Source organism: Copadichromis virginalis, linkage group LG12 (assembly GCF_057382275.1).
Source record: "Copadichromis virginalis isolate Kocher_CV1m ecotype Utaka linkage group LG12, C_Virginalis_male_GT1.1, whole genome shotgun sequence".
Taxonomy (NCBI): Eukaryota; Metazoa; Chordata; class Actinopteri; order Cichliformes; family Cichlidae; genus Copadichromis; species Copadichromis virginalis.
In genome coordinates this window covers 16,439,060-16,459,778 of record NC_140629.1, presented here as the reverse complement: position 1 = coordinate 16,459,778, position 20,719 = coordinate 16,439,060, and the positions used below count along the sequence as shown (strand labels likewise).

At 39.9% G+C, this 20,719-nt stretch overlaps 1 protein-coding gene across 1 annotated transcript; it reads right to left on the bottom strand.

Annotated features, from left to right (window-relative positions):
• Positions 1 to 588: 588 nt before the first annotated feature.
• Positions 589 to 6,996, bottom strand: LOC146696729 (uncharacterized). Its single transcript, XM_085474986.1, has 8 exons — positions 6,827 to 6,996; positions 6,265 to 6,333; positions 4,562 to 4,633; positions 3,513 to 3,577; positions 2,385 to 3,377; positions 2,141 to 2,302; positions 1,902 to 1,997; positions 589 to 1,615 (listed from the first exon to the last, which is right to left on the bottom strand). The coding sequence occupies exons 5-8, from the start codon at positions 3,360 to 3,362 to the stop codon at positions 1,307 to 1,309; spliced, it is 1,545 nt and encodes a 514-aa protein (XP_085331112.1). The 5' UTR covers positions 3,363 to 3,377; positions 3,513 to 3,577; positions 4,562 to 4,633; positions 6,265 to 6,333; positions 6,827 to 6,996; the 3' UTR covers positions 589 to 1,306.
• Positions 6,997 to 20,719: the final 13,723 nt, after the last annotated feature.

The following is a 20,719-nucleotide window of genomic DNA, read 5'->3' as shown; positions in this document are numbered from 1 at the left end:
ACAATTTCAGAAAACAAGGAAAAACGCAACAGAGAAGACTTACCCTGCTGGGAAAGCTGAGACCTTTTATCTATCTATCTATCTATCTATCTATCTATCTATCTATCTATCTATCTATCTATCTATCTATCTATCTATCTATCTATCTATCTATCTATCTATCTATCTATCTATCTATCTATCTATCTATCTATCTATCTATCTATCTATCTACACTGTAAAACCTGACCAGTTAAGTTAACTCAAATGATTTGGGGAAACCGATTGCACCAATTGATTCAAGTTTTATAACTTAAACAGTTTTGGATTATTTAAGTACTTTATTAGAGTCCCAAGAACCCAAAGCAAATATGATAATGTAACTCAAATGCATTATGTTTATTTACTCATTGTTTTTAGTATGTTTTAACTTAAACCATTAAATTTGTTGTACTAAGATGCTGTATTTATTCAAACTTATTTAAAGTGTTACATGCTCATATTCAAATTAAGTTAAATTAACTTAAATAGTTGTATGTAAACAACTTAATCCATTTGGGGAAACCGATTGCACCAAATGGTTCAAGTACTATTAACACAAAACCAAGCTATTGTTCTTTCCATTCAGTTTTTATTAACTTTAACTGCAGAGAAAATACAGAATGAATACAACCATACTTTGAGTCATAACCTATGACTGCTAAAGCCATTATCAAACAAACAAATAATTAGGCATTTTAAAACTTGCGCTTTTAGGGAATTTTGAATGTTTTTTGTAGCATTTTGAAAATCAATTAAATATACAAAACACACATTTAGGTGTACATCATATAAAAAACAATAGTCTAGAGGCAATTAGAGCCATAACAATCACAATTTTAAGTAACATTTAGTATAATAATGAAATCAGATGCACTACAGCAATGCAACTATAGAAAACAGCTGAACTAACAAAAAATATTCTCAAAGGTATTTGTGGCTTCTCAACAGTTTTGCCCAGACCTCGAGTCAAGTGAACTGGCACTCATCACACAATTAAAAAATAAAGCTTGAAAGTATACTGTACATATTGACTAATTATCAGTTATCTTCCAAAAGATTTCCATGTAACTAAAAGGTGTTTTTAGAAATAAGCTTAAGATTACACACTATGTAAAGATTTTTTTCAATCACAAACAAAACGTCAAATATGGATTGTCTCCTTATTCTTAGCTTTCTCCACATTGCTTTTTAGAAAGCTAATTACCCTGAACAAATAAAACTATTGAAGCCATTCACAGATAACTGAAAAAGCACGACTATACTGACAGTGAAAAACAAACATCATCTACACAAGCTCATTTTTTAGTGTCTGCAATTTTGGTTTTAGTTGCTTTCTCTCATCGTCTAGCTTCAGCAACACTACTTGAATGAACTCAAAAAAGCCAGTACACTTCTCAGGATAGCTCAGATGCAGAGCATAGATTAGCCCAAACAAACACACCAGGGCATCAGTCCATGAGTGATGAGTCATAACAACCTGATCTTCAAGTACTATGAACACTTGGCGTGGTGAGAAAGGAACTCCTCCAGGCACCTCCTCTTCATCGACATCAGCAACCAGAGCAATTGTGGCTTCATAGAACTCAATTTCCTCCTATAATACACAGTGCACAATTATTCATCTGTAATACCTCTGTTAAAAGTATAAATACAAATGGTCAGGCACCTTTCTTCAGTTTTTCAAATTCTATATATCATAACATGTTTTAAATTGACAGTGAAGGTTCATTTTTCATTCATCCAGTCAAATCAAGGATGAAAGAAGTTTATAAGTCATTCAACTTCATGTCTTCAACTTTCAACCCAAGTCCAGATGACTTATAAACTCCTTTCAACCTTTTTTAAATTCAAATGTGCAAATTATTGTAATACCCAAGTACCTTGCATGTTTTGAAAATCTCTGAAGAATCCTCCTTGAGGTACATTGGTAGGCCGGCCAGAGCTGCTGTTCTAGTTGCATAGATGTCGTTTTTGTCCTAAAAAAAAAAAAAAAAAAAAAAAAATATATATATATATATATATATATATATATATATATATATATATATATATATATATATATAAACATAGCAATGGCAACTGCCAAGCAAGCAGAATAATAATTAGTATTTTTAAATACCTGTTTTCCATATGCCAACAAAAGCTGCTCCATCCTTTCACCGACCCGTCCAGTTTTCCTCTTTTTGTAAAGTCCAATCAGCTGAGGAGCATAATCATCCAGTGCAGCATAAAACACATGTGGCAGATTCTGATTGGTGATCCGATGAAATTCAAAGTAGAGCTGAGGAGAATTCCAAAAATATTATAAGCAAAACACAGCATACTATATGAACAGCAAATGTTATATATGTAGTTGTACTTACCTGTGTCTCATGAAAGAGTGCTGGCCATCTGTCCTTGAGCTCTGATACAGGAGGAGAAGTGGTGACAATCTCTTCACGCCGGAGGGCAAAAGTGGGCATCATATGCTGATGAATGAGAGGGATGTCTCTTTCTGCTGAGGTCTTCTTGAACTCCTCTACCATCTCAAGTCTTCTGGTTTCCAGAGACTCCCTTGTTTCTCCAGAAGGATAAGAAGGAAGGAAGTTGACCTCACCTCTCCTAGGTCTTTTAATATTGGCCCTTGGTGAAGCTCCATCTGGGTTTGTTCTGCTGCGCTTTCCAGCATTCACAGCAACATCCATGATGCCAGCTTTAGCCAACTTCTTTCTTTGGTTTCCCATTTTATATCTCAGGCTATTCTTCCACCCTTCCCACCCAGTGTCAGAATTCCTCTCTTTCAGACAGGGATGTTTTCTAACTAAAGCTTCTGCAGCCTTGCCAATTTGTGTTGTACTAGGGTATGCTTTTAGTTTGTAGATTTCTTCCCCCATTGTCTCAAGTATGTTGTGTTTTTGATCTCGTGTCAGCGTAATTACTTTCCCATTTTTATCAAATGCTGCATTACCCTCTCTTAATACATGTTCCACTTCATAAGAAAATGGCGGAACAATAAAAACTTCTGGCCATCTACTAATACGCTCTGGTGAATCTATGGTATCAGTGCTATCAGTCTGAAGGATTGTGTCATCAGTGCTCGTTGAAATCTGGTCAAGCTCAACTAACCTGACAACTTTAACAGATGCTATAGCTGGCAGGTCTTCTATTTTAACCAAATTACACAAGGCATTATCAAAATCTGGGTCATGAAACTGAAGCCGAAAGTCAAAAGTAAAATTTAGCCTAGATTTGATCGCATCTATGAGGGCTTGCACACTGTTTGGACGAGATGGCAAAATAAGTTTTTCAGCGTTATCCTTATCAAGGATGACCCTTAGCTTCAATATTCCTGTTGCCTCCATCTGAATTTGTTATTTCTGTAACAGACAGGTTTCACATATTATAGTGGCATTTTAATACATGTTTGTGTTTACAGTTATTTGCAAAATATTAATTGTGCAAAAATATAAAAACATTTATGTGAATACAAAAAAACTGAATAGATGAATTACCTTTGCATTGGTTCAGAAATTGGTGGAATCAGCTGATGTCTCAGTTCTGTTTCTTTAGTCAGACACTGGAATGAAATGGTTTGTTGTTAGAATGAGTTCATTTGCTATCTTGTAAGCAACATGCGGCATGTGGTCAGACAGTTGGCACAGAGATTTTACACTGTGACGGAGACCCCTCTGTTGATTCTCTGCTACTTCATATGAACGCAAGTGCTCAACGTAATAAGTGTCATAGTCTTTCAAGAGAAAATAAATGTTGTTTCTGATGAGCAGTACATTAAGAATCTCTTTGAACTCTGGCAATGCAGCATAAGCACCTGTGCATACAAACATGCCAATTGCAAAGTTTGTGCCATTAATTGTAACCTTTTTTGTTGCATATATTGTGTCACTGTCAGCAATACCTGAAATAAATAATTGTGTATCTGCAGGTAATGATGAAATGTACAAAGACTCCATTTTGGATGTTTGCACAGGTGGTTTGAAAAACGTTGATGAGGACAAATAAAATGCCATCATGCTTTGATGTCTCTCTGCCAAAGTTTTTAGTACATTTTTGTAGTTGTGAGTGTCATGAACTATTTTTTTGAAAACCTTATGCTTTCCCTCAAATCTCATTGTCCAAAGATGAACTAAGGGACCAAAGCACTTTATTAAGTGTGGGTAATGCTCGATGTAATGATGCTTTGGCCTGAATCGAACATTAGGAAACACTTCCTGAAAGAGTTGTCTGTGATCTAATATTTTACAGGCCATGTACTGAATGGTCTCGTCACTAAAAGTATGAGACATGGCAAGCTGAACTACGTCCTTTAAATCCATTAGCACTTCCCAAAAAGTGTCTCTTTCTGGAACTTTGGAGCCAATGAGAAGAGGCAACAGTCTAAGAAGGGCATGATTTTCATGCCCGTTCCCACCAATGGTCCCTCGCCTGGCAAAATTTGAGGGTATTGGATGAGGGCGATCAACTTTGTCAGAATGTTGGTAGGGAAAGCGCAGAATTGCTCTGTTTAAGTCTTCTAAGGTAAAATATCTCTTAGAAATCAAACCTTTTAAACAATGTGCCAACTCCACTGGAACGACACCTTCAAACAGGTCGTGTAGGAGGTCAGGTGGGAAGCCTGTGACAGGATGGAAGAAAGAGAGATGGTCAGAAAGAACACAGGGGTTTTTAACACCATAGTTTTCCTCAATGTCATCATTCTGAAGCTCTTGCACAAGATTATCATGAGCATCTTTTGTTCTCATTACATAATTCCCTGTAACAGCATTTTCAGTTTGCATTTCTGTTTGGGTGGCATGACAAAACCTACAGAAATATGTAGACCTGAAACTCATTGAAACCAGCAAGTCCATGGGCAGCAAGGTTGTCTGCCACAACAGAGTAGACAGTGCCTTTAAGACATTCACCAAGAGTCTCAATGTAGACACCTACTTCTTCAAGAGTTTTCAGATCATTTAAGAGTGGTGACAACATTTCCTTATACTCAAACTGGCGTACATCATTGGAATTGCACAGCAGAGCAAGCTGAGTGCAGTGTAGAGCAGAACGAGATTTAACTGGAAAGTTTGCCAGTGTCCAATAAACTGCAAAAACTTTATGTATTTTCTTTGAGGTACCAAGTGGGTTTGCGATTTCAAAATCATCCACGTAAAGTATTATTGACAATTTCTGTCCCTCTTGTGACAGTAGAACATTTTCCTGGTAGTAGGATCCATCACAAAATGACATGAAATGTCCAGGAATCTGTGTGGGTGCTTGTTTAATTTCTTCAAGCACATCATTTTTTTTCAACAACAATTGCAAAGATGTGAGAATAGGCACATACATATAAGTGTGCTTTGACGATTCAATTAAATACTCCACAGGTTTGACATATGGAAAATTTGCTTCGTAATATGATTTCCTCCTCTTTGCTGTAGATAGTGGTCCTTCAGATGTGACACATTTATGTAAAACATTACTATCAGAAACTGCCTGACAAATCTCATCCACCAGTTTGTCCGTATATGTACAGTTGTGCTTTTTCAGTATATCTACAACTGATTTTCTAACCAGAGGTACTGATAACAAAAACAACTGATCAATATGCTCAATAATCTCCTGTGTTGCTCTCTGAGACACATGGAGAATGGTCTGCATTTTCAAGAAAAATCCAGCCAGATTGTATTGCAACTGCTCTTCTAAACCCTCAATTCCACTGATTTCACTGGTGGATGCCACTTGATTGTCATCTGATGACTCTATTGAATCAAGCTGCATGTCATCTTTTTGTTCTACATTTATAACACTTTGCACAATGCCTTCATTGTAACTTGTTGAATTTTGGTGGTCTCTGCATTTGTGGGCATTGAAGGTTGAGTATACATTGGTTTTAAAATTGCAGTTCTTGAAAGGACATGGAACAGTTTCTTTTCGTTTTAAATGCCCCCTCAGATGGATAAACATTTGGCTTTCAATAAATGGCTGCTTAAAATTACACACAGGGCAACAAAATCCATATTTATTCAAATCTAGATAAGAACCGTCTTTTCTTTGTGTGGGAGTGTGCATTCTTGACATGTGTATCTTTAATGAATTAAATGTACTAAATGTACACATGCATGTGTTGTAGAGACAGGGTAAGGGTGAAATTGTGGAGTACTGACCATGGTTGAGCCGATAATGCTTCAACAACATGACTTTTATGGCAGTAGAAAAACTACACAACTTGCAATTCCACATTTTGATGCCAAATCGTTTTAAAATCACCTTTACTGGCTGTCTTTAGTGCAGTGCTGGATGATCTCTCGGCATGCTACTGCTCCTTCAATCGTCAGACTGTAATAACACAAAGCCATGAGGACAGAAAGCTAGCAGAACAGTTTTTACTTTTAGACTTTTACTTCACTTAAAAACAGTCAACCTGGATAACACAAGCTTTGAAAACAGTAACTACAGTTCATTTTCAATTCAGGTTGGTCAACTACTCTAAATGTTATGAAATAATAAAGCAATTTTACATAAGTGAAGTACACAATAGGCTAACCCTTGGAAAGTACAGAGTCAGAAACGTTTAGGTTTGGTGCAGTGCAGCTTTGAAAAGGTAAATTATTTCACGACTAAAATGCCACTAAGCATCATATTTTAAATTTGTGAAGGTGAACTTGTCCAGTAAACTCTTAAAATGAACACTAAATAAATCTTCTACCATTTTCACTGTGTCAAAAGTAGGCTACATTTGAACTTGATAAAGTTCAGAGTCAGAAAAGCCTAAACACTGATTTTACCAAAGGTTTTGTGGCATGCAGTTTGCAAAAATTAGACTACTTACCAACTATTTGATTGAAACAAGCCACCAACCGTTAATTTTTTAAATTGTGAAGGCAGACTCCATACAGCGCTAGGCGGGAATTGTGTGCTGGCAAGCTAAGTTACGAGCTACTACAACAAAGTAGTCTGATAAATTACAACAAAGTACAACTAAAACAAAGCAGTATGATAAATGTACGCTAGAAGTAAGCATTAACAAAAAAAACATAAAAATAACGTTTATCTTGTACTTTCCACTCTTGCAAAATTTCTCTTGACGAGACTTGTGTCTCATGGCCGACAAGTCCAGGCAAACGCTGGGGGCGGGGCCGTGGATGATGACTAATACAAATGAATTAACACTACTTAAACAGTTTAAAGCAACAGTACTTAAAACATTACAAAAACATCATGTGTACTTATTACAATAAAGTTATTATAACATATGTATACTTTTGGGTCTACCTAACACACTTCATGAAAGTTACTTTAACTATTTTTCAGAACTGAGTAAGAACAACTTACTTCTTTTAGTAAGATGCACTGTTGGGTTTTACAGTGTATCTATCTATCTATCATAATGAATTTTGCTGAATTGTAATTGTAGAGGAAGTAATTTTATACGACACTTTCATCAAACTTATTCCAGTAGTCTTTTTAAAAATGAAACACAAAGGGAAAACCTCTACTGAAGCCTGTTTTACAGTAATAATTGAATAACTCTTTAAACAGCTTTACATTCTACCCTCAACATAAATCACAGTAGCTTTATATTGATGAAAAGATAAGTCATTTAATGCAAATTTATTTTAAAAGATGATTTTCCTGTATTTTAAAATAAAAATGATCTGAAAAAAAAAGTGTTAATTTATAGTAGAAGTCAGTTGTTGTTTGTCACTAAAGAACAATGAGATGATTATCTATGTCGACAGCACTATTACACATGAATAGGATTGTTTAGAAAGTGTGATCGTTCCATATTTGGTGAAATAACTTGAGACTGCAACACACTCACTTTACAGCTAATAGCCACCTGTGGTTTAAATAGAAATATCCCAGTGATCTGGCTTATGTCAGACCACCCTGTTGCTTTGACAGACTGGAAGAGAAAAGAGGGAGAGCGAGGAGAAGATTTGAAGCATTGGAGACCGACAGAGTGTAGTCAGAACATTTAAATGTAAATTTCTCCGTATCAACCAACCTGAAAACATACAGTCAGATCTGAACAAGCTTTATATTAAGCTGCACCTGTCAATCAGTGCATTCAGACACGTATGTCGTCAAGTTTTACCACTGAACAGTGAATCTGCAGATCAATGAATGTGCAGTTGAAGTCCATAGGAAGCATGGTTTAGAAGCATGCAGCAGCTATAGCAGCTAACTTCTAGAATCCGAGTACTAATAAAAATGAGCATTGTCTTAGTGTAAGCTCATGGTGAAGCTATCCTGTGCAGCACTGTCAACACTGTCAACAAAACACTAAAAATGACAATGTGAGGCAAACCAAAAATGTGCCAATCAATAATAAGGATAAAGAAGAAGATATAAGGAACATTGTGATTATGTTGATGATGGCGATGAAGGTAAGAAAGAGCATATGTACCCTGGAGATTTGGATGCAGCTGGTTCTTAGAATCGACTAAGTGCATCATGCCATAGGGGGTTGTCATTTTCTGATGAAGAGACAGGTCCGCATCGACGATGGAATCTCCCAGCAGCCATTGCGGCACCCCATGGAAACTCATGCTAATCGCTAGCTCTGTCCTCCCCCCCCACTGACAGCTCACTGAGCTGGCTCCGCATCACCAGGGAGCTCCATACGCAGACACACATGCTGCCAAACTCCCCGACAGCAAGCATAGCACAGGGACACAAAAAGAGGCGTGATGGAGGATGATCTTCTGGAGTTAAGAAACATACGCTCACTCACAAAATCTTGCGAGGGTGCGGATGTGTGTGCGTGGTATGCACTCACATTTCATGATGACACTAATGTGTGATAGTTCTTTAAATATAGGCATATCATTTATCTGCTAATGAACAGAGGGAGATGAGCCTGTTGAATATGGTAATTTGCTGCTGCATTAGCCTTCGGAGGATAGCTTAGAAAGTGTGAGCGTGTGCGTATTTATTTACTCTGGGCCTTGTTGCTCTTTGGGTCTCGCTGCTTGGGCTGCACTGCTCGTCTTTCTCTGGTACAGGAGCTGTCGACATGACTATCTGCTATCTACCTCTGCCTGTGTTTGCTTATTTGGGATGAGAAGCAGTGCTTGTGAATGTGTCCAAGGATGTCCCAGGATGTTAACATTGCCATGTTTGCATGTCTGCAGCACAGTATATTTATCTATGTGTGCGCTAGATTTGTCTTGTAGACTGTTTGTGTAGTTTTTAACTGGTTTATTTTGGTTCCAGCTATGCCTGCATGTTTTAATGTGAGAGTATGGCCCTGCTCCAACAAGTTTCTTTAAAAAAAATATATTTTTTTCTTGGTCTAGTGTCAGCCATTTCCTTTCTATAAGATTTTACTGAGCTTGTGTTGGAGTATGTGACAGTTTTATGAATTGTAACTCTCTGTTGTCAGTTATAGCAGTGCTAGAATATTTTTTTTAATCATCATCTAAGGATTACAGGTTAAAGGCTGGCGAGCTGTTTAAAAGGATGCATTAGCTGTTACGGGAATTGTTAACTCTCCATTGCATATTAATTCAACAGTTTTTTAGCCTCTGTTACTAAACAGCTTTTTCTTTGCAAAGGACCTTGTGTAGAGGCTGTCACCCTGGAGGATGAATTCTGCGGCTGATATAGTTGAGTAGCATAGTGTCCTTGTCTGAAACAAGGAGCCAATGGTGGTGGTTTATATGGATGAGAAGTGACAGAGGTCAGTAAGTGAAGAGGTGTCTGTCATATGCGACTGTGCCTTTGACCTCATGTTCTCATAATAAGGGGTAAGGACTCTGCTTTGTCACTCCTAGGGCAGGTGATAGCACAGCTGTCTCAGCACAGGAAAAAGTAGACTGCGTTGGCTCTAAACAGCTATTTGGAGGCAGACACAAAACCACAAGGGTAGTAAGACATGCAGTATCCTGCACTGCACACAAACATCCACAGCGAAGGAGAGAGCAAAACATATATTTTGCAAGTTGCTTTCCTTAATCCTCTCCCTCAAGACCCCAAAGCCATACTTAACTCTCTTTGCTCCTTTCTTCTTTGCCTAAGTCTTCCTAATATTACAACCAGCAAAAAGCTAAGGCCCACAAGTGGAGGGATGCCAAGCAGCCAAAAGGAGCATTACTCATCAGGGTCATGCTCCACTGCGCAAAACACAATCCCTCATACATCATCATAACTGCCACCCAATGACAATTAAAATTGAGATGGCAAGAACTAGGAGAGAGCTCTTTAATTTAACATCCAATTATTACAAGTTATCACCCCTTGATCAATGTAATGTAACAGACAAGCAATGTTGCATGTGACACAAGAAGCGTGGGCCTTTCGTGGGGTGGGAAGGAGGGTGGTGGCGAGTTCTCTACTTTGATTGTCAAGTTAAGGGAGGCATTAGTTGGTGGGTCTGGAGATATACCAGCACCTCTGCGATAAATAACCTTTCCTGAATTTCTGCTTAAGAGCCACTCAACATCATCCCTGTGTGTCATGTCATGCATGAGTGCAGGACACCATAAAATGGCTAAAAGCCATTTGCATAAATGCTATAGACTAAATGAAAGTAAATAACAAAATAATATCAAATAGAAAATATTACTAAACTAAAATGTTCTCCTTTCCTTTTTTTTATTCCATGTGGCTAAAACATGTTGAAACACTAAAAAACTGATTGCTGGGGAAATTTCTGAATAACATCCAAAGATCAATATACAAAGACCTGCAATTAGCTTTTCAGCATCGATGCCATTGATTAGATTGTGCCACAACAATAAACCAATATGACCTGTGGCAGAGTTGCCCGGCCACGTGAGATTAAGTCATAAAGGCAGCCACCAATGCTGATAAACTGCACTGTTTACTGGGCTGATCTATTTAACAGATACAGATATTATTTGTCTGTTTCTAATAGGCCTTGACATAGACATGTATAGTTCCTCTGGATTACACATAAAGGCCGTTGACATATTAAAGGAGGATCATCGTTACCCTAACTACTGTAACTAATGAGGCAAATTAGAGCGATGATGTAGATGATTCTCGGGACGGCAATAATCATAAAGATGAAGAGGAAGTGTAGTATGAGGTTTTACTGTTTCAAAGAAATGGGAAACTGGCCAGAATTCTGCAAAGTTTATCCTCCATTAATTGGAGGATGTGAGTTCCTGTAAGCCTCTTTTAACATAAACTAAAACAAACATACTTGACTCTGTGGTAAAGCATGGCAAAGCAGGGTAAAATCCATTTAGTAATTAAGTAAATCTGCATATCAGTATTAGCCACCATTAGCATAATGTATTAATGCTGAATGCACAAACTTACATCCTCTTTTCAGGGTGATCAGAGGCTGAAATCATAGTGGAATAATCAAAATAGGCCTTAAAGCCTTCAAATCCTAATTCAAATATATATGCTAATTAATCAGGATTAATACATAATTTATGCAAATTACGCATCCTCTCCCAGCTTTGCATTATTGCTCTTAGTGGATATAGACAGCAGCACCACCGACTGCATCGAAAATGGTAACATTTCCAATCCACAAGTTCTCTTACTTCACGTTTTCTTTTCTCCTTCAGCTCCTCTAATACTTCCTTTACCTTCCTCTTTTCATTTTCTTTCTTTCACTCTGATCTTATCTCCCTCACAACTCTGCACTCTGAGCCCAGTGGCAGATTTCTTCAGAATTTCAATCGAGCGCTAAAAATAACCATCTTTTCTTTTATTCACACTGGCTTTGCTATAATGCAGCCACTCTGCGCGGGCAGACTAGAGGTCAATCCATTATCTCACCACTACCTATACAAGTGACAGAGAGCACAAGATGTAATACTTAGTTAAGGAAGGTTTTAAGTAGTCAACATTCAGTTCAGTTGCAAAGCAGTTGCTTCTTTTCTGTTCACTTAGTTTTATGCCTATCCTTAAACTATATACGTGCTATAATGTTTCAAACAAGCTTACTTATTTATACATATTGTATTTTATTTTACGAAGATAAATGCCGTTGATATTTTGGCATGTTTCGCTTTAAAGCTGCATGCCGCGTCCTTTAATTTTTATGTGGTTTCTGCACTTTATTCTTCATTTGCAATAACGTGATTCTTCCTCTGAAAAGATGAAAGATCAATATCCTCTCAGGCCCGTGAGTTAAGGAGGGGAAGCAAGAAAAATAAGACCATCTACTTCATTCCCATTGATATATGTCACAGTAAAATGGTGTAGATGATAATGAAATTGTTGAAAACAGAGAATTTATGTGTCAATGAGTTAGCTTCTGCGAGGTTTTTGCCACATTCCCCACAGGCCATTGTCAAACCACAACCATTAGCACGTTCTGTGGGTAACATTAACCTTTCTACATGGGCTTACCAATATCTCATCACGGCCCTGAGCCTTGCTGCCCCGCGCTTTTAAATACTGCTCGTTTAACAGATTGGCCCGTCTCAGTGGCCTTTAAAACATATATATGCATTAGAAAAATGATCATTGGAAAAGTCCATCATCTGCTACATTTTCTGACAATTCCTTTGAGTTACAGCATTTGTCTGCTCCTCTCCGGGGGCCCGTTGGAGTCTGGGAACTTTCTAGTCAAAGACACAAGGCTTCTTTTTCCACAGCCATCAGAGAGGCATCATTGTCTTTAAGAGTGTGTCGCTTTTCATGTTTGGGTCAAGAGCTCTGAGGGCGAAATAGCCACCAAGTGAACCAATCAGGGAACAAAAAGTAGGCTATTGATCTATGAGGATTTTGCTGCCATTAATCAATCATTTCCACTGGTTGCACATGACATAGGGCAAAAATATTACACATGAAAATCTTGAAAATTGCCCTTAAAATTGTTCTCGTTTTAATTATTTTCACATCTCCAACTTTATATTTTCCTTATATTGCAGTCAAAAACTTGGGTTAGAGTATTGCCACCATTATAATATTGTAAATCAGCATCTACGTGGGAGTAGCTTCCATGCTAGTGGGAACATTTGGCATCATCGTTGCGTGCAGTACGTGTGTGAGCGCCTGCCTCGCTGCTTGTTTGTGTGTGTGTGTGTGTGTGTGTGTGTGTGTGTCAGGAGGTTGATTGTTGTGGTGGTGGTGATCGCGGCTGCAGGGCTCCTAATGAAGGTGTGTGTAATAAAATCAGTGCAACGGGGTCCTCATCTGCGCCCCGCCTCCCTCAAACTCCATCTGATTGAAAATGGAACAGCTGTGATGATTTAATTTACATGTTAATAACCAACGGGCCCCCAGAAAATCGTCCAATAAACGTCTTTTTATTACAGCCTGTATCTCCTACGACACAGGGGAATGAGTTAGAGATGGAGCGGCTGCGAGGGAGGGGGCCAAAGGAGAGGTGTACGGAGGGGGGGAAGGCGACTGTAATTAATTGTTTAAGCGATTTTATTAAAACAAAAATTATCTGGTGGAGGTGTGTGGAATGAGCACGGACTAGCTGGCAGTAAATAGCATTAGTAGGTTGCTGAGTGGGGGTAGGATGATGATGATGGGTTTGGGGGGGCTGACGACAGTGTCTCCTTCTCGAGCTTAGATGTGAATTATGCTGTTCTACAGATTTTCGGGAGCACACTTTCAGTCTGGATTTTTATGATATCCTGCCAATCGGATTCCATCTTGTTGCCTTGGCTGAAGTAGCATTAAGTTGTCAGCTTGGTGGAAATATAGACTCGCGCGTGTGTGCGCGTCTGTGTTTAGTATTATACTGTATGTGTTGTGGTAGCTCACAGTAGGATGCACATTTTTAGGATGTTCTGCATGATTTTGAGGGGAACAGGTTGAAATAACTGAAGTACACATTATCCACGTCATTAACCTCTCCATAATCTAGTGTCATTAACGTCATCTTTGTCTTAAATACCAGTTAGTGGGTGCTATTAATAAATTAGGAGGTTTTTCAAGAAAGAAATTCTTCACCACCAAGCTTCTGGTTCAAGATCTCCAGTGCAGTTTGGCTGGTGGCTAAACAATTCCCTGCCATTAAGTTTTATTGGCCTCCTGGGCACAGCAATTACATCACCGGTGCAAAAAGTGCAAATAAAGATTCAGGATCTGTTGAAGTTCTCCTGCTTGTTTGCCTCTTGTCCTCTATGATTTAGACCACCACCCCTCCCCACTCCTTATTCAATCTCTCTGTGTAAAACCACCCAGGGAACTGAGAAATCCTTCCAAACCACAGAGAATAGAGAAAGAGAAATGGAGGTTGAACCAGGGCTCCCTGCGCTCATCTTTCCCACCCCTTTTTCATTGTCGCCATCTTTTCTCCTCCTCTTACACCTTCCCCGCCCCCTCCTTTCCTCCGTGTCCAAGTCCTCAGAGAGGTGGCCCTGCCACCGTGGCCATTCATGTCATTGTCAGTAAAGCCACATGGTTGCGTCTCCCTACTTCTCCTGGGACATGGAGGGCCACAGAGACATGGCTCTCACTGGGTGGGAACAGTAATTAAAGAATAGAGAAGAGATAGAAGCAAAAAGTATAAAGAGAAAAGAACAAAAGGCAAATGAACAAAAGGAATAACAGATTAGGCTGGGAGGAGAGAAGAAGTGGGCTTAGGTCCGTGAAAATCATTAGGGAATATTCCCAGGCAGCGTAAAGTACTGCACAACAGCTCAGTAGTGGGATCTATTAATGATCCAAATACCTCCAAGCCCTTCTACTACCACTCACATAGACTGCTGCAGGGGGAAATATGTATGCAAAGGCTTTGCATCCCTGTGTTGTGTTGTGTCATAGGAAACTTAGAATTTCATCCCACTGTCACGAGCATCCTTGTCACCTCTTTGATCACTGGGTGTTCATTTTATTGGCTTGGCTTACTGCTGGTGTGTGACATTAGAGAACACAGGTTGGCTGGGGTCCTCCTAGCCCTCTGAGATTTGACACAGTTAGAGCTGTAATGCGTTTGGTGCCCTAAGGCCTTGTCATGCCAAGAAGGAAAGCTAACCCACAAACAACACCTAAAGCTGTTTACCTTTCAATCCTTAAAGCAAAGAGATCTGACTGTGACACTGCAGAAAGGCAGCGAAACAGAACCAAATTTATGCTAATAGAATATTTTTTAGTGGGCTTAAAAAAACATTCCCCCGCTATGTTGTGTTCACAGCTGGGACTGCCAGGGGGGAGAAGGATACACACAGAGATAGTGAAGAAGAAAAACGCAGTGATAGCGAGGAGAGAGGGAGGTAAACATAGAGATCATGTCTACGTGTCAAACATTCCAATACGGATCGGAGAAAAGTTCTGGGGTGGTTCCCAGGAAGCGCTAACTTTGGCGAGGTAAAAGGTCACTGTATCGGGACAATGACGCCAGCTCAGCGTCTATTGACGGGGAGGGGCCAGGGGCATTGTGGGAAGGGCACAGAGTGGCTCTCACTGCCAGTCATGGTTGTGTAGTATTTGCATGGGCTGCCAATCACCTCAGAAAGGAATGCACTCGGGTCAGAAGGGTCAGGCAGGCGGAGCCGAGCCGAGCCGAGAGGGAACACAACAAGACCTGACGCATCAGGGATGATGGGGTAGAGTGTGTGTGTGTGAGTGTGTGTGTGAGTGTCTGTGCATCTACTACAGCTTCAGATAGTACGATCAAAATGCAGAGCAAATAATAGCTCTCTATACCCACTTAATGCATTGCTGGATTTACAAAGAAAATATCTCCCAGCGAATAATCAGTAGACTATCAGTTTCCCATTTGCTTTGGTAAGACTCTTAACAGGCGAGTCATATAACACTAGCACCGTCTCTGAAATAAAACTCTTGGCCCCCGAGCTACTTTGACTCTAGCAGCCATTTCAAAGTTTGTGTGACAATTCTTGCAGGGCCTGCAGCTCTCCCTAACCAGCCTTACCCCATCGCTCTGACTGTGAGCAGGTCTGTGAAATGGAAGGAGGAAGAAAGCAAATTGTTTGTGCCGTGGGCCCTGACAGGAGGCAACAGCACCCCAGTATTAGCTAAGGATAAAAGTAATGGGATTTGTAGTGGTGAGGCAGCGTGTGTCGCAAGGTGCTGTTGATGGGTGATAAGGGTGAATCGCCGCCTTTTAAAGCTGATAAGTATCTATGTGAGAGAGGGGACAGAGAGCAGGGCAGCCGGCAACAGAACCAGATAAATACCTTTCCCCTCCACCCAGCGTGCGGTGTGTCTATATCACTCGTTATCCATGCATTAGGATTTTGTCTCCCATCAACAATTCAATTCCGTTATATTAAATATCTTTCTACTGGGAAATTCTGCTGTGTATCTGTGAACCCTCACGCACTAACTCGATGCTGCACATTAAATGTAAATCCTGTTAATATTCTTTACATCCACTAAGACAGAACGCTGCTGCCACCATAACAAAACTCCCTTCTTATGAGCAAAAACAAGATGTTTTTCATGTTGCTGCACCATACAAAATTATTCTTTTTTTTTTGCACAGGTAACTTCTTGTTAAATCTAGAGTCTTTCACAGATAGCAGTCGCGCGTCTCAGTAGAGCAGGAGTGTAATATTCTCATCAAAGGTTACACTCCATCTTCAAGCACTGACGGAGCTCTTTTTTGTCATTTTTGAAGAACATATGTACATTTTTATAGGTTATAATAAGAGAAGAGGTGCTATTTGTGTTTTTAAAAAAATGTAAAACGCTATTTCCTATAAGAACAGACTAATAAGACATGTTGTATTAACAGCAAAATATGTCACAATAACAGAATTCACTCACCTGCTTTGGTGCAATAAGCACCGCCAGTTTATGTTGTGTTCTGATTGTGCGAATGTCTGATTTCTTCTCATGTGGCAGCACCTCCGCCCATTAAAGATTTTATTATGCCTACTCTGACTGCACGAGTGTAACTGTATATCCTGGAAGAGAGGGTGTTGAGCTTCTGTCGAGCTGAGCGGTTAGCACAAGAGTCAAAGAGGTGCAGTAAGCCCTCTGACCACCTCTGTAGAAGCAGGTCAGCGTTGGCAGGCCTTTGGACTTTAACACAACAGCCACAGTGGCTGCTGATCTGTGACTGCATCGAGCGGGAGCTCAACAGCAGGTGGAGGCATGGCCTGTATTCAGCTGAGCTGCTGTCTAAACTGCTGAAACCAGATATGTAAGATCAGGTGTTTTTAAAAAAGACTGTGAAAAGGAAAAGTGCATTTATCAAGCTGGCTTGTGAATAAAAAAAAAGTTTTATAAGATTTTTATATATTTTAGTTTTAAACTGATTGAGGTGTGTGTGTGCAGCAGGATCACCAAAACAATGAGCACGAGCATCAATGGCTCTGTAATATTAGAAGAACCATTCTTTGAGGTTAATCCAACATCTTAATGTCCTTTATTTATTTCCTCTAGACACCAGTGGAGTGGGTCCCCAGGCTTGTTATTTCTGTTTCCCCTTTCAGCCACAAACTGGAAACATTGGGTCCTCTAGGCTGCAAAATATCATCCTTTTTAAATTAAACCTACAAAACAACCCTGAACTCATAGGTTTGAAAAATATACAGACATGTTATCCATTGCATTCAAAAATACACATATCGTTTTGAAAGAGAGGTGAAGGAAGGAAGAAAAAAAAAAGGACAGGGAGCAGTTTCTCATATTGACTCAGCGGGCACTACACTGCGCAATTAGTCCAAACTACGAAGGGAAGGAGCGGAGGGAGAGTGAGATAACCCAAAAAATAAAAAAGCTGTCTATGGAAAATTTGGAGAACTTCCCAAAATACACAAACTTTCCCGACGAGCACATTTCTTAGGTATGCTGTAATCTCATATGGCTGGCCTTTTCTGAGCCCCTCTGTGAGACTTCTCGCTCCTCTCCACTCAGCTTTCCAAGCTCCCCAGCCCCCCAGACTTCACCAGTCTACTTCACAGTCTGGCCTAGTCTCAGGCCCCCAGCCCCTGCCTCCACAAAATCCCCTTCCAAAACCCACTGTCCACACATGGCAATCATTAGGCAACCCTCTTAAAGAGCAACATTATACCACCAATTGCAGCCTTGCATGAAATTTTGATCACTTAAACCCATCTTAAAGAGGCAGCAGCCACTTTCTGCTCCACAACCTCCGTTTCTCTTTCTCCATGAATGGTAATGCACTTACTTCTCAATAGTAACCCCCCACTCCCTCATTGTACCAGCCTAACAAAGCCAAATGAGGCTTGTAGCCACTTATGAGAAGCAGCACCATTAAGGGGCACTCTTTAAATAAACGTCATAGAGAAAAAAAACACAGAGCTTTGTGATATTGCATTGGTTAGTTAAAGGCTATTTTCTGCTGCATTTGATGCCCCTGTAGTGAAATACAAACAAAAGAAATGTTGTTGTTTTTTTAAACGCAAATCTCCACATTTCTCATGAAAATGAATCTCTGCTCGCAGGACTGTGTCTAAATACTGTGTTATTCTATGGGAAGAACATCATACTGCTAAGTGGGAATTGCAGGTATGTAGCAGGGCTAATTTAGGAGCACAAAACAAAAAAACAAACCAAAAAAAAAGATGAAGAGAAGAAAGCAAGAGCCAAAACCCTGCTGAGCTCACTCGTAAACAATGATTAAGGCACCTCAAGCGGTGGCATGCCCACTCTTTGCCACTCACCTCACACCGCTGGCTAATTAGCTGAGGTTTTGCTTTTACTGCTGGCTTTAGTGTCATAAAATTAACACATTTTGCAAAACAGCAGAAACAGGCTCAAACTGTGCTGAGGGTTTAACAAGCCTCTCCTGGGTGAACTGTTTGTCTCACGCAGAGGAGAGAGAGGACAGTCCCTACAGGCCACTAACTGCCATTTGTGTGCCAGGATGAAAAGGAAAGGAGGGAATAGTTGGGGAAAGAACAGAAGAGGGAAAGGAAAGGAAAGGAAAGGAAAGGAAAGGAAAGGAAAGGAAAGGAAAGGAAAAGAGGATTAGGACTCCATGTGGAGCCGTTTATCCCGAGGAGTACAGGGAGGAGAGATAAAGCTCTGGAGGGGTCCACACGTCCCCTCAGACAGACCCCGTGCCAGGGGAACAGCTTACCCTGCCTTGTGCCCAGCAGATGAATAGGATTTAACCAAAAGTAGATTTCGCTGAACTCTTCCCCTCTCATTCATCTTCAGACTAGAAAAACTTTCCTCATTCTGAAGGCGAGCCACGGTGAACACAATGCCGTGTTTCAGATAGGAAGACGGGGGCCAGTTGAGTTTTGGAAGAGTTCAACTGACCTGGCTGCCAAGATTTGGAACACATAACGGAAAGACGGTTCAGTGTTCATTTGATCCGGAATAATTTGAGTCAAATTATACTTATTATTATTAGTATTATTATTTTGATGTACTTTGATGTAATGTGGTCTCAGTGGTGGAGTTTGGAAATGATCCTTTTACCATCATCTGTTGAAAAACCCACCCTGTTCTAATTACCACACAAAATAAGCCTAAGGGGAAACATAGACCGGACCAAAAGAGCTTCTTAACAGCAACACACAGAAATAGCGAGGAGAGTATATTTGAAATATGAAAATAACATACAATTATTACACATCTACACTACACTGCACTAAAATTAACACAGTCCTTATCCCCCTTTAACCAGCTTGGTGAAGGCTGCTCTTGGTTTTAAATCAGATAGTCAACCATTACTTGGCCTGTTTGATTTTCCCTACTAATTTGTGTGTGTGTGTGTGTGTGTGTGTGTGTATGTGTGTGTGTGTGTGTGTGTGTGTGTGTGTGTGTGTGTGTGTGTGTGTGTGTGGCTGCATATTAAGAGGAGCAACGTCGTTTGGAATGCTGGTTTCTATTTTTGAAATGTTCTGAAACGATGTTTGCATACATTTGCATAGCCAAAGTGCAAATTGAGCCATGAATATGCAAATGCAGAGCTGATGTCTGTGGCAGCCTCCGCTCTGCCAGGTTTATAGAAGAATTCATTTACACACACACACACACACACATGCACACACACACACCCACGCTTACACACTTACACATGCAGATCTTTTCTCACCCCTTCCCTCTCTGCATGCTCAGGGAGGACTACTTGTTTTAAACATGATTCTAAAAAATCATTCATTTGCTTGTATTGCCTTATTAACTTGGTATTTTCTGGGTGCTGTTTTTTGTGTGTGTTTTTTTCTCTCTGTTGATGTGCTGGCCTGGATGTGTTTCCATTGCCTCATTAAGGCGCGAGATGGACTGCGTACTCGCATAAAGGTCCTCTAGCTGACACCGAGACCAGACGCCAGGTCATGCTCAGTGCACCCGGGCCCTCAAAATAAAGTCTGACTTAATTTGTTTACTGTATCTGTGGGCACTCACTCTGCCACCCTCTTAGCCTCTCTCACCGCTCTTCCACCCACTCTCCCACTGCCTTTCTTCTTTTAACCTCAGAAATATTAGAAGCGTTTGACACGAGAGTTTTTAAATAGAATTGTTTTGAGACAAAGTCTGCATCGTGGACTGGAGTTGTAATGCTTGTTGTTGGAACTTGTGATGAAAAAAAGGAAAAGAGGTCATCTCGAGACATCGTGGACACTATAAGTCATCTTGGCCCTGCAGGTCCAGTGCAGTGGTTCAACCAGATCTTGCTTCTCCTCTTTATTCTCTGTCAAGAATAGCTTTGCTTTTGGCTTTTTAGAAATAGAACAAGTAAACATTTCAGCATTTTAGCAGGCAGAACTTTATCTTGCATTGTAGCAATAAAACATTTTTCATGTGTTCCATATATTTAATCTTCAAGGCTATCAGCAATTATCCTCATTTTTTTCTTTAGAGGGGAAATAATCATAAAAGTCAT

What these genes read in the sequence shown, in the direction of transcription:
- LOC146696729 (XM_085474986.1), bottom strand. Translation starts at nt 3,362, where the DNA reads ATGGAGGCAACAGGAATATTGAAGCTAAGGGTCATCCTTGATAAGGAT. An exon ending in TGTTGGCATATGGAAAACAG is followed by an intron (nt 1,998 to 2,140) that starts GTATTTAAAAAT and finishes TTTTTTTTTTAG; the next exon opens with GACAAAAACGACATCTATGC. An exon ending in AGATTTTCAAAACATGCAAG is followed by an intron (nt 1,616 to 1,901) that starts GTACTTGGGTAT and finishes TGTGTATTATAG; the next exon opens with GAGGAAATTGAGTTCTATGA.